This window comes from Heterodontus francisci, chromosome 1, assembly GCF_036365525.1.
Source record: "Heterodontus francisci isolate sHetFra1 chromosome 1, sHetFra1.hap1, whole genome shotgun sequence".
NCBI classification, from domain to species: Eukaryota; Metazoa; Chordata; class Chondrichthyes; order Heterodontiformes; family Heterodontidae; genus Heterodontus; species Heterodontus francisci.
The window spans coordinates 209,432,421-209,449,013 of NC_090371.1; the positions used below are offsets into that span (position 1 = coordinate 209,432,421).

General features: G+C 42.3%; 1 protein-coding gene across 1 annotated transcript in view; it reads right to left on the bottom strand.

The window, feature by feature from the left end:
• The window catches only part of dclk2a (doublecortin-like kinase 2a), a 476,915-nt gene that overhangs the window by 154,503 nt on the left and 305,819 nt on the right, over nt 1–16,593 (bottom strand). The window contains exon 6 of the mRNA XM_068041163.1: nt 9,428–9,522. Within this exon, the coding sequence (XP_067897264.1) occupies nt 9,428–9,522 (95 nt within the window). The remainder of the gene's footprint in view (nt 1–9,427; nt 9,523–16,593) is intronic.

The window sequence follows — 16,593 nt, forward strand, 5'->3', positions numbered from 1 at the left end:
CCGGAAGTCACAGTAGGACACAAGCCAACAGAAGACAGGTGCGGCAACAGCAGCGAGGAAAGCGCCAGAGACCTGCGTAAACATAAGCCAATACATAAAGTCCACAGCAAAGCAGACCCGAAACTAGACTCATAGAGAAGTAATTCTCAGAAGATGATCAGCCGTTCCACATTGTGAACCTGACACATCATGTTGAAGAAGTCAAACAACTGGAAGCTTTCTCTACTATTAACATCATGTGCCCAAGGAAAGCTGGCAGACACACACTCAGGGTTAAGATTGACACCGGCACTAGTGCAAATATCCTACCAGTCTGAATCCTCAAAGATATGTAGTGGAGTCGTTGGAAATCAATGATACAACCAACAATTGTCAAGTTATTTGCATGTAATGGGTCACCCATACCTTGCAGTGGAACACAAACAATGCAATGCAGCTATGGAAAGTCGGCATGGAAACCACAAACGTTCTACCTAGTAGTCATGAGTGGACCAGAGGTGGCAGGATTACCAGCATGTAAGGACCTCAACATCATAACTATCCACAAGAGCATTGTCAAGGGGAAATCTCCAAGGACTGGAACCTGCTCGCAGATGCTGGCCAGCATCAATGGTGCAGTCTAGAAATCCAGCAACAGCACAACTATGCCGTGCCTTCACTTCTACTCTATAGAAAATCACAACAAGCCAGAACGGACAGGTACCTCCACGAGACCAAGTACTCTTTCCCCAACAAGTACTCAACCTTGAGCCCCAAGACCTTCAGACACGGAGGATGAGCAGAGGCGAAGAACACGCAATGTCCTGAAGAGGCAGAGGAAGAATGAGTTGAAGCAAGTTGAGATGAGGTGCCGGAACTGTTCAAGAATGACAAGGCCCCAAACATGGTCACCTTGAGAAAAGCAACAGAGTACGTTAGCAGGCTGAAGGCAGAGCAACAGAAACTGAATGCAGAAAGGGAGAAACCTCAGGAAAAAACCGCAACAGCTGAGACTCACACTCTCCGAGCAAGAGCTGTCAAACCACCAAAACGATATGTGGACTCTTAAGCCTCTGTACGTGTAAACTTCATAACCTCTATACCTGTGTAAATAATTTTGCTGTTATGTATTTTTACTTTTAGTATATAAGACTTATCTTTGGAAAGAAGAGAGATGTTGTATGATTGCCTTTAAGAGTAATGTCTCTTCAAGATCTTAGTTAGCTAATGAATTGCTCTGCAACTATAATACCTAGAGGCAAGTTCTGTAAATAGTTAGCTCTGTACTGTATATACGCATTAGCTGTAATAAACCTGTTTAAGATCTTCAACCAACTGGACTCCACACACCTCATTTATGTTGTATCAGACAACATAAGAGAACTCACTACACAGGACATCTCTCCTCCTTTCCACCTCCTTCACCAAGTTCTCCATTGCAGCATCTGAAAATATGGAGCCTGCTCTTTTGCAGGCTGTACCATTCTTTTTTCTTTGCCAGATAAGATTCAGCTCCGACAGGATTCCCAGCACCTTTCCCAACTACAATGCACATCCCCTTTAAAAGGTGCAAGCTAGCCTTAAACAGTGTAGGCTAGCTTTAACCGGTGCTAGCCACTCACAATATTGGCCCCTGCTCAGGCGTCTGCCAACCAACACTGGCGAGCAGCTAAAATCATGTAAAACAGCAGGCAAAACAAAGTTCGCCAACAGGCTCAAGTTGATCACTCATTGGGCACAAGTTGATCACACATCGTGATCTCTGTGCCTGATTTTGGGTCTATCGAATTTAGCCCCCCCCCCTTCACATGACATACTGCTTTACTCTACTAAAGCACTAGCCTTCTGAAGCCCAAATTTCTGATATTTCTGTTTCAGGATTCATTCATAGATGTGGGCTTCACTGGCTAGGCCAGCACTTATTGTCCATCCCTAATTGCACTTGAGAAGCTGATGGAGAGCCGCCTTCTTAAAACGCTGCAGTCCATGAAGTGAAGGTACTCCCGCAGTGCAGTTTGGAAGGAAGCTCCATGATTTTGGGCCAACATCGATATGTTTCTAAGTAGGGATGGTGTGTGACTTGGTGGGGAACTTGCAGATGGTGATGTTCCCATGCAACTCCCCATGCAACTGCTACCCTTGTCCTTCTAGATAGTAGAGGTCATGGGTTTGAAAGGTGCTGTCAAAGCAGCCTTGGTGAGCTGCTGCAGTGCATTTTGCTGATAGTACACACTGCTGACACTACGTTGGTGGTGGAGGCAGTAAATGTTTAAGGTGGTAGATGGAGTGGCAATCAAGAGAGTTGCTTTGTTTGGGATGATGTTGAGCTTCTTGAGTGTTGTTGGAGCTGCTCCTATACAGGCAAGTGGAGAATATTCCATCACCTGCTCTGGTAGCCACAGTATTTATGTGACTGGTCCAGTTATGTTTCTGGTGAATGATGACCTCCACTGGTGTAAGGATCCAAGCCAAGTGGTGAAGAATGAAGCTAGACACAGATTCTGTTCTTGATGGCCGGTTTATTCACAGAATGCAGCATTACATATCTCTGCCTCCTGCTTATCCCTCTGTGTCCCAGCAGGCTCTCTTTATATCCATTCTAATTCCTTAAGTAAACAATGCCCTTCATCTGTGTATCTTTAACAACATAATTAACACCCAGGATGTTGATGATGTGGGATTGAATGCTGGTAATGCCATTGAATGCCAAGGGGAGATGGTTAGACTCCTTCTTCGTGGAGATGGGCATTGCCTGGCACTTGTGTGGCATGAATGTTTCTTGCTACTTATCAGGCCAAGCCTGGATGTTGTACAGATCCTGTTACATGTGGACAAAGACTGCTTCATTATCTGAGGAATTGCGAATGGAAATGAACACTGTGCAATTATCAGCACGTTATGACCTTATGATAGAGGGAAGGTCTTGATGAAGCGGCTGAAGATGGCTGGGCCTAGGACACTGCCCTGAAGAACTCCTACAGCAATGTCCTGGGGTTGTGATAAGTGGCCTCCAATAACCACAACTATCTTTGTGCTAGGTATGAGTCCAGACAGTGCACAGTTTCCCCCACCCTGATCCCCACTGACTTAAAATGTACTAAGGATCCTTGGTGTCACACTGGTCAAATGCTGCTTTGATGTCATGGGCAGTTACTCTCATCCCGCCTCTGGAATTCAGCTCTTCTGTCCATATTCAAATCATGGTTATAATGAGGTCTGAAGCCGAATGATCCTAACGGAACCAAAACTGAACATATGTGAGCAGGTTGATGTAAGTGTCGCTTGATAGCACTGTTAACAACATCTTCCATCACTTTGTTGATGACTGAGAGTAGACTGATGGGTGGTAATTGGCTGGATTGGATTTGTCCTGTTTTTTGTGGAGATTTTCTGGGAAATTTTCCACTTTGTCTGGTAGATGCCAGTAGTGTAGCTATACTGGAACAGCTTGGCTAGGGCCGTGGCTAGTTCTGGGACACATAGCTTCAGCAACAAGCCAGGGATGTCGTCATCCCCGTAGCCTTTGCCTTACCCTGTGCGGTCAGCCATTTCTTGATATCATGTTGAGTGGATCAAATTGGCTGAAGACTGGTATCTGTGATGGTGAGGACCTTGGGAGGAGGCTGAGATGCATCATATACTCAGCACTTCTTGTTGGATATGGCTGTGAATGCTTCAGTCTTGTCTTTTGCACTGACGTGCAGGGCTCCCCCTCATTGAGGATGGGAATGTTCACAGAGTCTCCTACTCCAGTAAACTATATAGACTGTGCAGGTGGGCGCCAAAATTGGCTGGGTGACTTCTCCACCAATGTTCCACATGGATCCCCCCACCTTTAATTTTAACTTGCTGGTGGCAAGGGCATCCACCTGAAAGGTGGGGTCCTTTGTTAAATATGCAAATCCAGGTCCAAAGATGTCTTCGGGTAATTTTAACATGGCCTGGTTGGGAAGCCCCGTGAGACTCGTGTGGCATTAATAAAATTACATCCGCTGAATAAAATCGCTTTCAATTGGCCTCTAAAGTATTGTAATTACCTGCCGGCCACATTGATGTTGGACCTCTGCCCTCCATGTTTGCTCCTATTCACTAAATTGGGATGGGACGTCATGACGTCGGACTTGCTGTCTGACGTGTCCCGTTCCAATTTTATGTCCCTCCCCACGCCTCCATATTCATCCACTTTGTCCCATTAAAATTCAGCCCATAGTGTCCAGTGACTGCAATAGGAATAAAATAGCTTTTAGGTAATGGTAGTAGTGAAGTGTAGTTAAGGTTGATGCTACACTTTTTGAATTGCTGAGGCTGGCAGTCATCTTGTTTGAGGTTGTCTACCATTACTACATACTACATACAATAACATGGAGAATCACACAATCAGCCGTCCACTTGTGGATGGGATAAAGATAGTAACATTGTAAAATTAAGTAAAAGACTCTAAAGTGAAACTAGTTATCGTGTTTTAACAGTGAAAGTGATTATGGAACACCTTAGAAGAGGATAATCGATATTAAGGTAGTTTTTAAACTAAGATCATTGCTTCCTGTCACATCATAACCTAATATTATAAAGGTCATACTACCCTGTTTCTTGGATGAAAAATAATAATAATAGAATCTATTGCTGATAATTCAAAGTTTTTTTGCATGAAAAAATTGGAATGATTCAATAAACTGAATGCCAACATAATTCAAATGGCAATGTTAAAAAAGTGCAATAAATTTAGAATTATTCAGTAATTCAAATGGACTGACTTTCAATTAAGAAACAAGTGTAACTATATAGAGAGATGATTAAAGACCATCTGTAGAGCAATTGGCTACATTTGAATAGCACAGGTTGAAAAGTTGAATTGGTATTCTGATCTTTACTTAACTAACTTAGAATGGCCCTGATGGTGGGAATTTGTCCATTCAGGACATGAAATAAGTTGGATAGAATCCATTACAGGGTTGGTAAATGCATGGTAAAGAAAACTATTTAGATAGGTGATAAAATAATCTCAGTACTGGCTCTGGTTTATTTAATGTATCACAGTCAATAATGTCATCTGGGCTCTTTGATTGCACTGTAGGGTTGTCGCACACTATCATTCATATGCTACAAGGTTGATCTGACATTTATCACAATTTCTTTTATTCTTTTTACACACAAGTCCTGTTTTACCAAAACAGTTATGTGAAGATATAACAAACACTAGAATCAAGATAAGACATCCTGCTGCCATGTCTTAAAACTGAGACAAAGGAAGAGCACATAGTTGAATGTCAATACTAATGAATGCTCTCACAGATAATAACATGTTTCCAGTTTCCTGAGCTGTCACCTTCTAGGTTTACATTTCAAAACCAATTGTTTTCACTCAGATGGATGTTGTTCTTGGAAGGAACACCATGGATATAATAAGCAGTTATAGTGCTGTGTAATTCAATACACTTTGAAGAACAGTTGAATTTGACACTTTCACTGTTACTTTCAATGTGAATTCTTTAAACACTGGATCATTTGCAATTTGCAACTAAAGTCCCCATTACATTCAGCGCTGCGATGAATGGCAGCCTAGATTTCAGTCACAGCACTATAATGTAAAGAGGTAGCACTGCTGATTCTGGAAATGGACTCCTCTTGAAGCAGCAGCACAAGTGGTAAATATAAATGCTGTGTTCATCCACCAGGATTCCGTATGCAAGATTCCTGGTTCTATTCCCTGGTGCAAGCGGAGACCAGAAGTACTGGGTTTCACTAGGATGAAAAGCAACAAAAAGATATTACATACTGTCTACTTAGATAGCCTGCCAGATCATGGTTTTTTGCCTGTTAAGATGAGATGGGTGAAAATTCATGGGATTGTTACCACAGACGAGGAAAATCTGGATCCTTTTCTCTACTTTTGATTACCGGGGGAACTATAAAGTGAATATATATTCCTGAAGTTCTCCTTTAATGTTTCACACTAAAATTTCCATATTAATTAATTAATATGAAGTACATAAAAATGTATAATCCAAATGAGTCACAAAACTGATTTCCTGCAGCCCATGATATTTCTATTTGTCATCATGAGCTCTCCAGGGAAGAGTCAATGACACAAACTATAAATAGGAACTCTGCAATCAATAATATTTCAATGGGAAACAGTCTCAAACCGCAGCAAATTAAAGGGGGCACAGAGGTGAGGCAGTGCATTTGTAACAATATGACGGTTTGCACTTGTAGGTCCTTACAGAATGAGTTCTTAATCTCCAATATGCTGTCAAAGGGACAACAAATATAGAGAAGGACACTAAACTAGATGGAAAGTCATCTTGTGTCACACTTGTGCACCTCTTAAGTTTGGAACAAGTTGCCTTCCCACAGGTTTCATTGTAGAATGATGCACTGAAGAATGGAGAGAAAAAAAATTGAGAAAAAAGTACTGTGGATTATTCCAAGAATAGTACTAATTAAGCGTATTTCTCTTATCCTAATTACTTTTGTCAATATACAACCTGTGCAATCTGAATGCTGAACATACTTTATTTAGTAGTTTTAAAATAATTAGCCTACCACTGTTTCCAGTTCTAAATATGTGAATAACAATTTTTCCTGCCTTACATTTTCTTACAACTTGCAGTACAACATCTACACATCCTTTAGTCATTACTGCCCGATCATTAAGCATTGCCAAAAAGAAGGGCACAAAGGGAAACCTGGCAGGGGGGAGTGCACACGATTAACATGACCTTTTGGATTTTCGATTCATTCAATAAATTAAATGAGTTCTGTTCCCTGCATGTGATCCTCCCCACCAGGTTTTCCTCCATTTGTTCCACCCAGACGGTAAAACCTAAAATCTACCCAATAGTGTTCGAACAGGATTCCCTCCACTTCCCACTCCACCAATGACAGGATAGGAATTCCATGATTTTTACATCCCACCCACTTTTTTTTTCTAATCCCATTTTGCACTTTCGCCACAGAACAATTTCAGCACCAATAAATTGCTAAGTATGAAACTTATAATTTCTTTTCAGAATTAAAATGGATGAATGTCAGTGATGGAGATGTAATGCTACAGAAACTAGAACTACTTTAGAGATCAAGGGCTGGAATTTCAAAACAAGTTCAGGAACCTGATGCCCGGATAATTTCCGGGTCCTGACCTGGCGCCTCAACTATGTAGCTCACACGACGCTATTTTGAAATGTAAACATCCTAATTGGGCAGAAGGTGAACCTGATGCTCAATTAGTGGTGCTGAGCGTCTCCAGGAGGCAGGAGCTGCCTGTAGAGCATGAGCAGCAAAGGCAGTTGGCACCCATTTTAAGGCCTGCTGCTGCCTTGCTGAAGAGAGCAGGCAGCTCTTTAGAGGGCTGGCAGCATAAAAGAATAAGATGGTGTTCAAACACCCAAAACTGAGGTAATGTGCATGATCTGGTGCAAGATCCCCGAGGGCCCCATAATTTTCAACCTCAATTAAAAACGTTTCCTTTGTTCCACTATGAACCCAACAGCTGTGCATTAATGTACACGAGACTCATAGTCATAGACTGTTCAAGTTTGCCGGAATCCCATTTGAAAATTGCAGTCCTGACCTCCCTGGACCCTTGACAAGCTCTTCTAGGAGCTTAATGGTCCATTAATTGGAGGCAAGCCCTCACTTTAAAAATTGAAGTTTGTCCTGTAGGCGTCAGGATACAGAGGCATCCTCTGGGACCACGATTTTTAAATCCTGTCCGCACCTGCCTGCATTAGAAAATCTGGCCCCAAAAGTTTGTGTCTATAAAAGCGTAACTTGTCAGTGACTCAACTTGCAAACTGGAAATTCAAAGAACATACTGGGATTTAAGAAGATAAATCTCCTATTGTGCAATATAAAGTGCCTCATTGAGCCCTATTAATGCAATATTATCTGCTCTAGTTTTGGTAAGGTCTCCAACTGAAATTAAGTTGCTTTTTTCTGATTTATAACAATCAGAATTTTGATCAACATCTCACTATTACTCAATTGCTGTCTAATTTCCTTTCTTTGCTTTAAATTTCTGAAATGCTTTCATGAAATTTAATGATAACATAATCAACAATATTTAATTATCCACAACTAGAATGGGATAGCTAATGATGGAGAAGAGATCAAAGTCATTAGGGAGCGGGACAAGGGAGGAGGAGGATTGGCCAGTAATAAAGTTTTCTAATGTCAATGATTGAGGAGGCATTTCTTGTAGCATTACCAACTATTTTTGAAAGTCTCTTCAAAGATAGGATGGCAGTGTTGTAATGGAAGAATGTTAGTTCATGGACACATTTCCTCATAGTTTCCAGTCTGCAAGCATGCCAACAGCGAGAAGTACAAAACAAGAGGACAAACAGAGAGCAAGTCACTCATGGCCAGGCCCAGTCACCTAGCAGTAGAAGTGTTCTTGGAGATCCGGAGCAGCTTTCTGGCTTCTCTTGTCCAGAGAACTTGTATGGCAAAAAGAATATGAAAATCAAGAAACACAGGCCCCTAAGAACCAGTGGAAGACAATGGGGTGAATTTTACAGACCTCCCAATGTTGGGGGTCATGGCAGAAGGGGCCAGAAAATGCCTCCAGGTATGGACCTCGACGCTGGGAAGGCCCAGCCCCATATTGCCTGAGGCAGCGAGGCCTTGTGGCAGCACCAAAATTTAAATATGTAAATTTATTAAAAGTAATGAATTAAACAACTTGCTCCTGCCATCAGTCCTGGTGTGATAGTTGTTCTGCTGCCTGGCATTCCTGCACCTTCGGATCTCTGTCTGGAGATCCGAGGCGTAACACTGGTGGGGTGGGTGGAGCAGCAAAGTATTTCAGTGCGCGAGGTGGGGAACGGGGTCAAACTAACATGATTTGTGGAGGGGATGGTGGGAAGGGTTAAAGATACAAGTTTGTGAACTTTGATGGGGGGGCGGGGAAGGTCAGGTGCGCAAGGTAAGAATTTTGGGGGGGAGGGGACAAGGAATTAAGTGTATGGTTATGGGGAGGTGGGACAGGGGCTAGGAAAATATATTTAATTTTTCTGAATAAATTCTAACTATCCATTTCTTTAAAAATGCAAATGAAATGTAAAGGCTTGAAGCCCTTTAAAAATGGCGTCTGTGCAATGGCGCCTGATGCCGTTGCCAGGGACGCACAGCCCGCCCCCTCCACATCATCGGGGGTGGGGGGGGGGAGTGGTCTGCCCTTGCCATTTAAATGAGCCACTGTGTTTAATATCGCGGTGGCTCCGCGACAAGCAGTCTGCATGGGTGGATCGGCATAGTTTATGGCCTTGCCATTTCAACCCAATGTCTATACATTCACAAATACAAAGCTGCAGTGTATATGCATGACAACTTACAGAAACCAAACTTTCTTCATCCGTTCTCTCTGGTTTTTTTTTAGCACACTGTAGAGAATTTCAGCAAATGCCAATCTTTTACGAGTATGTTGACAGAAATTTATTTTTACCTTGTGAGCTCTCAAACTGCCAGGGCTGGTTGGGGAGGAGCTGGATGATTTCGTGGATTTGGGTGTTGACAGTTGACTGCTTGGTGTTCCATTCACTGTGCACCGGAAAAAAAAATTAAATAATATGAAAATTTGAACACAAAGCACCAGAACATAACCAGCATTATGGAAAGCCAATACATTTTTTGAATAGTGAGAGATTTCATACCGGTAATGACTGCAGAACACCAGGACCTTTCTCTTTACTCAAGAAAACAAAATACATTTATATTTGCTTCATTTTATACTGAATGACAACCAGGATTTATTTTGAATTCTACAAACTGAAAGCAATGTTATTTGTTTTCTTCAAATTACATTAAGGGTGGAATTGGTCTTTGCCAGTAGCGCAAAATGGGCTCATTGCAAACTGGCAGCCCATTTTACATTGTGCCCAATTTTCTTTTGCACTAACTTTAATGGATAAGAAAATCGGATTCAGTATAAAGCAGGCTGCCAGTTTGCTATGAGCTTACTAGCAAGACCACTGAGTTTCTGCAACATTTTCTTTTCAGTTTACTTCATTTAAATAAGGCAGTGGCCTTTTTTGTCCCTCGGCCATGAAGTTGCCATAGTTATTTTTCCCATTTCCCCAATTTATGCTGTGTATGTTACAAAGAAAATGGAAATTCTTTGCACAGTGCACAGGAGAGTCTTTGAAATTATAGGATCTGGCTAGGGTGACACTGGGTTGACCGGAGGACTAAGACAAACTTAATTTTCCTCTCCTTGCTTGCCTGCCTAATTCCGAATTCTTTGCCTCGCAACATTCAAAGCATAATTTTGTGAATCCACACTCCCTGTGGGGTGTATCACCTGCTGGAACGACATATCAAGAATTAAGATGCTCTTGCCATGATAGTCCATCCACTGAAATTAATAGGCAGAAAAGTGAAGGAAGCGCCCAGATTCTCATTATGTGATCCTAACAGGTCTTGTTCTCCAACCAGACTGAGATTTTATAAAATTACATTTGTCTGTCTTCTCAACCTAACTATCTGGTTCCCAGTGCTGTTCCTTCTTCTCCCAGTCTACTTGATTCCAGGTTTTCTGCCTGTATGTCCCTCCTTATCAGTCTATCCAGAGACATGGAACACTGGCAATGTCGCTGAGAAAAGCCATGAGAGATAAATGAGTGTACAATAACACATAGCACAAATACGACTTTGCAACATCAGAGCTGAACAGGTCACTGCCCTAGCTTTCCATGAATCATATGCAAGCTATATTACTGATGGAACATACCTTGTTATATATCATGTGAGGTAATGGTACTAGGCTCATATTGCAATGCTCTAAGTAGATCAACAGCACATTCCAGTCACCAACCTTTACAGTTTAAAAGTTTAAAAAAACTGAAATAAAAATTATAAAGGTAGAAGTTTACACTGCAGAGATTCTGACTAATTTGTCTTTTAATAAATTAAAGGAAGTGGTGCTTTAAAGCAGAATGTTAACTAAAACCAAATAAACAACAAATAATAAACATCGGAAAAGACGTCACAGTAATCGCTGACAATTCAATTCAAAACATTCAGTTTTACCTTTTATAGTTTATTTCAATCAGCCCATTACTACAAGGAATGACAAGCTGATTTCCACCTCTCCCCCACAGTAACTCTTGAAAGCTATATACTTTGCTACATCCTGCAGGCTCAAGTTGTTAAAATTGATTTCAATCCCATGAGGACTCCTGTAACATCAGTGCCTTTCTCTGCTGAAGCAAATTTATACCATGTTGCTATTGATTAATAACAATAATTGGGCTATATTCCACAGAGGGAAAATATTGGTTAGATTTACATGATGTTGATGGCTCTCGAAGCTTTCTAAAAGGGATGTTGTTTCAGATTTATCAATGTTAATCACACTTCACTGGCATCTTTTTTTCTTCTTTTATGAGTAATTTAAGGCATGATGTGTGGTAAGTGTCACATGCTTGGACTTATTCCTTGAGATTTTAACTCACTCAAAACCCATTCTCTTATAGAGTTAAAATTGGACCCATAGTTTCCAAAGCTTTCCACCACTTGGGGCTTTCCTAGCCTCATGCTTGGGTCTGCTGTAGACTAATTCATGGACATTAATTCTTATATTGTGAATAACTCCATTATCATTGTATCATGTGACTACCAGGATGACAGAAGATGAACGAGATGGACTTTGGCCTTTTCTCATCTAGCAGGTTTTATGTTCCTATGAGAATGGTACGAATACTCATCAGATTCTCCTCCTTCTTTGTGGAAAAAAGTGTGTCGATTCCACTTGGCATTTCCTCACCTGTCTCATTACAATAATGTGGCATACTGTTGGCTTGAGTGAATTCGGGAGAGATCGGAGTTTTGCATTTATCACACCCTACAGAGGTCTCTGAGCACAACGTGTCCATCAAGCCAGCTTCAAAGGTACAGTGGAGTATAGGTAAATGAGGAACAGAAGTAGGCCATTTCACCATTCAATTAGATCATGACTGACAAGCACCTCAACTCCGTTTTCCCGACTTAGCTTGATATTTGTTGAATGCCTTACCTAATAAAAATCTACCAATCTTCAAAGCTCCAAATGACCTAGAATCCACATAGCTTTAGGAGACAGAGTTCCAAATTTCTACTATACTTCCTGTGAAAAAGTACTTCCTAAGTTCGCTCCTGAATGGCCTAGCTCTAATTTTAAGACTGTGCTCCCTCGTCCTTGGTTCCTTGACTGCAGAAAATATTATCTTGCTATCCACCCTATCAAATTAAGCACCTCGATCAGATCACCACTTAATCTTCTATAGTCAAGGGAATATGCAATCTGTTCTTATAATTTACAACAACTGCAACTTATATTTGTAGAGCACCATTAAAGTAATAAAACTTCCCAAGGCGTTCACAGGAGCATTATAAAGCACATAAGGAACTATTAGATTTGGTGACCAAAAGCTTGGTCAAAGAGGTAGGTTTAAAGGAGTGTCTTAAAGGAGGAAAGAGAAGTAAAGAGGCGGATATAAAAACAAGAAATGCTGGAAATACTCAGCAGGTCTGGCAGTATCTGTGGAGAGAGAAGCAGAATTAATGTTTCGGGTCAGTGACCCTTCATCAGACCTGGAAAATATTAGAACTGTAAAAGGTTTTAAGCAAGTAAAGCGGGGGTGGGGCAAGAGATAACAAAAGAGGTGTTGATAGGACAAGGTCACAGAGAATAACTGACCAGAAGGTCATGGAGCAAAGGCAAACAGTGGAGAGTTGTAGGGAGTGAATTCCAGAGCTTAGGGCTTAGGCAACTGAAGGCATAGCCACCAATGGTGAATCAATTAAAATCGGGGATGCTCAAGAGACCAGAAATAGAAGAGTAAAGATACCTCGGAGGGTTGTGGGGCTGGAGGGGATTGCAGAGACACAGAGGGCCGAGGCCATGGTGGGATTTGAAAATGTGAATTTTAAAATCAAGATATTCCTAGACCGGAAGTCAATGTAAGTCAGCAAGCATAGGGGTGATAGGTAATGGGACTTGGTGTGAGTTAAGACATGGGCAGTAGAGGTTTGGATGACCTCAAGTTTACGGAAGGTAGAATGTGGGAGACCAGCCAGGAGTCCATTCAAACAGTCAAGTCTAGAGGTAACAAAAGCATGAATGAGGGTTTCAGCAGCACATGAGGTGAGATAGGGGCGAAGTTGGATGATGTTACAGAGGTTGAAATAGGTGGTCTTACTGATTGCATGAATATGTGGTTGGAAGCTCATCTCAGGGTCAAATGTGACACCAAGAATGCGAACAGACTGGCTTAACCTCAGAGTGTTGCCAGGGAGAGGGATGGAGTCGGTAGCTCGGGAATGGAGTTTGGAGCAGGGACTGAAAACAATGGCTTCAGTCTTCCCATCATTTAATTGGAGAAAATTTCTGCTCATCCAGTACTGGATGCTGGATAAGCAGTCTGATAATTTAGCAACAGTGGAGGGGTCTAAAGAGCTGGTGGTGAGGGAGAGCTGGGTGTCATCAGCGTACATGTGAAAACTAACACTGTGCTTTCAGATGATGTCACCAAGGGGCAGCATGTAAATGAGAAATAGGAAGTAGCCAAGGATAGATTCTTAGGGGATACCAGAGGTAACAGTGTGGAACTGGGAAGAGAAGCCATTGCAAGTGATACTCTGGTTGCGATTAAATAGATAAGAATGGAACCAGGTGACACACCCAGCTGGATGATGGTGGAGAATGGTGTGGTCAATTGTTCTAAAGGCTGCAGACAAGTCAAGAAGGACGAGGAGAGATAATTTACTTTAGTCACAGTCACATAGGGGTGTCATTTGTGACTTTGATATAAGCCACTCCGGTACTGTGGCAGGGGCCTGATTAGAACGATTCAAATATAGAGTTCCAGGAAAGATGGGCACGGACTTGGGAGGCAATAACTCTTCTGAATGCTGGATCTTGTAACAGGATTATTAAAAATTATGATTTTTTTTAAGTTCAAGATGGAGGCCAGAAGGTCAGGTGACCTCACCGCCACTCTGCGAAAGAATAAGACAGAAGTTTTGGTTACCAGGACAACAGAGAACAAAGATCAAAGACTTTCCTTTCAAAAGCAGAGACTGCAAGGACCTGAAGAACAATGGTTTTCACCCTCACAGACTTTCGGATCATAAAACAAGGAGTCAGAAATTCAGAAGATGTAAATGTACCTGGACTCTGCATTTTTGTATCAAAACAATAAGCTATTGATTTCTGAGTCCAGATAAATTTAACAGACTTTCTAAAAGCAACCGACTATAAGAGGAGAAACCAGGCGGTTGCGGCCTCAAGGCAGGCTGTAGGAAGGGAATGCAGAAGTGGCAGCTCGAGAGTGAGTGAGAGAGAGGATACACGTGCTCTCGGAAGTTCGATACAGCAAAAGGCTGCGAAGACTTGAACCTGTTTTGAAAGCTGAAGGTTATGGAGAAGTAGAGGATCAGCAGGATCACCAGGAAACACCTTATTCACAGATGTCTAGGTTGGAAGGGCTTGGAGAAGTGAACGGAGAGAACAATTGATTTTTGAAAAGGTCTGGGAGATTCAACCCATTGCAACTGGGAGGAGTTTGGGACTTTTAACCGTATTGGATTTCACCATCAAAAAGGACTATGTAAGGTACAAGTGTGGTGTGAGGTTTTCAAGTACGTTTAATAAATAAAGAAAATACCTTTCTTTGTAATTTGGGATATTAACTACTTGCAAAATACTATTTAGTTAATGGGAATTTCTTTTAGTTTAGTTGTTATAATAAGTCTTAAAACGTGAAATCTTGTGTAATTCTTGAAATTGTTCTGGGGTTTCATATCTAGTTTTTTTCATGTAAAATATCTCACTGAGGTCATAACACAACACGTTCAAGGACTTTGGAAAAGAAAGGGAGGTTAGAGATGAGGTGGTAGTTTGCAAGGATGGTGGGTGCCAAGGGTTGGTTTTTTGAAGAAGAGGTTGATGATGACAGATTTAAGGAGGGACAACATCTGAAGCAAGAGAACCGTTAACAATATCGGCCAACATGGGAACCAGGAGAGGAAGTTGGGTGGTCAGTAGTTTAGTGGGAATAGGGTCGTGGGAGCAGGAGGTGGGTCTTATGGACAAGAAGTGCATGAGGGGAGATAGGAGAGAAACTAGATAAAGATGCAAGTTTAGGGCTAGGGAAAGGGAACGTCAGAGGAAGTTTGGTGAAGCGGGCTAGTGGACGGGAGGGACACAGAAGAAGCAGCTGATCGGATTGTCTCGATCTTCGTGACAAAGAAGTCCATGAGCTCCTCGCACTTATTGTTGCAGGGGACAGTGGAGGAGACAGGGGAGAAGGGTTTAAGAAGATGGTACACAGCAGAGATAAGAAGCTGGGGGTTATCTTTGCATTCCAGGATGTTCCTGGAATAGTGAGCAATTTTAGCAGATGACAGCAGGACCTGATAGTGCTTTATGTGGTCCAGCCAGATCTGGCAGTGAATGGCTAAACCAATTGTTCGCCATATCCTTTCAAGTCTGCGTCTCTTGGACTTAAGGGAGTGGCTAGGGTGAGAGAGAGTACTGGTTTAATTGGGGACTAGAACACCACAGGTGGCGGTGAGGGTGCAGTTAAGCAAATCAGTAATTGCAGAAATGTTGTGTTGAATGGAGGGCTAAAAGCTAAGCAGTTTGGATTTTGAAACGGCAGTTGTAAGTGAATTGGGGGATGGTTTCTTCCACGGGTGGATACAGAAAGAGATAGGGCTCGGACGTGGAAGGGAGATGTGGGTCGCGAGTGATACAAGGAAGTGATCAGTGATGGCCTTATCTGTGATTGATACGATGGGACGAGCAAGACCACATGAGATGGCAAGGTCGAGGGGGTGGGGGGGTGACCACGAATATGGGTTGAAGAGCTTACAGGGAGGGAGAGATTTAGGGAGGATATGAGGGCAGTGAACTCAGAGGTAATAGAGTATGTGAGTTGAGATGGAGGTTGAAACCACCAAGGATGAGAAGTTGTTAGGTGCAGAGGCTGACGGAGGAAAACAGTGAAGCTATCTCGGTGAGAAAATTTTTATCGTACTTGGGAGGGTGGTAGAAATTATGATATTGAAAAGAGAGGTGAGAGGGGCAGAACAAGTTGAGATGCTCAAAGGCAGAGAAAGTGCCAGAGGAGTAGCGTGGGGCGGGGGGCAGGCCAAGGTGAGATTTGGTGATCAGCACTATATCACCACAATGACACTTTGACAGGACTAGTGGTGAAAGATATAGTCAGGTTGGGAGGCTTCATTAAGGAGAAAAGTGTCATCACCCCTTAGGCAGGTATGCCTGAAGGCCATGATGTTGATGCAATCAGTCCATGAATGGCAAAGGCCTTGTTCACAAGCAAATGGATATTCTGGAGAGAGATGCATAGAGAGCTGGAGAGAGCAGAGTTCACAGGGTCAGCAGTGAGAGGGGTGAGTTGGATAGAGAGGAGATTGACAAGATTAGCCCTCAGCTGGCACACTGAGTGGAAAGGTCTATGAGAAATTGGGATAGTGCAATTGGGGTTGTTACTCATAATGAGGTAGCGCCAAGTGTTTTGATGAGCCCTTTGGAGGATGTCAAGAGAGGCACAGAGGGAAGCTGTAGGTTTATCTAAGAAGAAGTCAAGGCTTGGAAGGTGGCAAGAG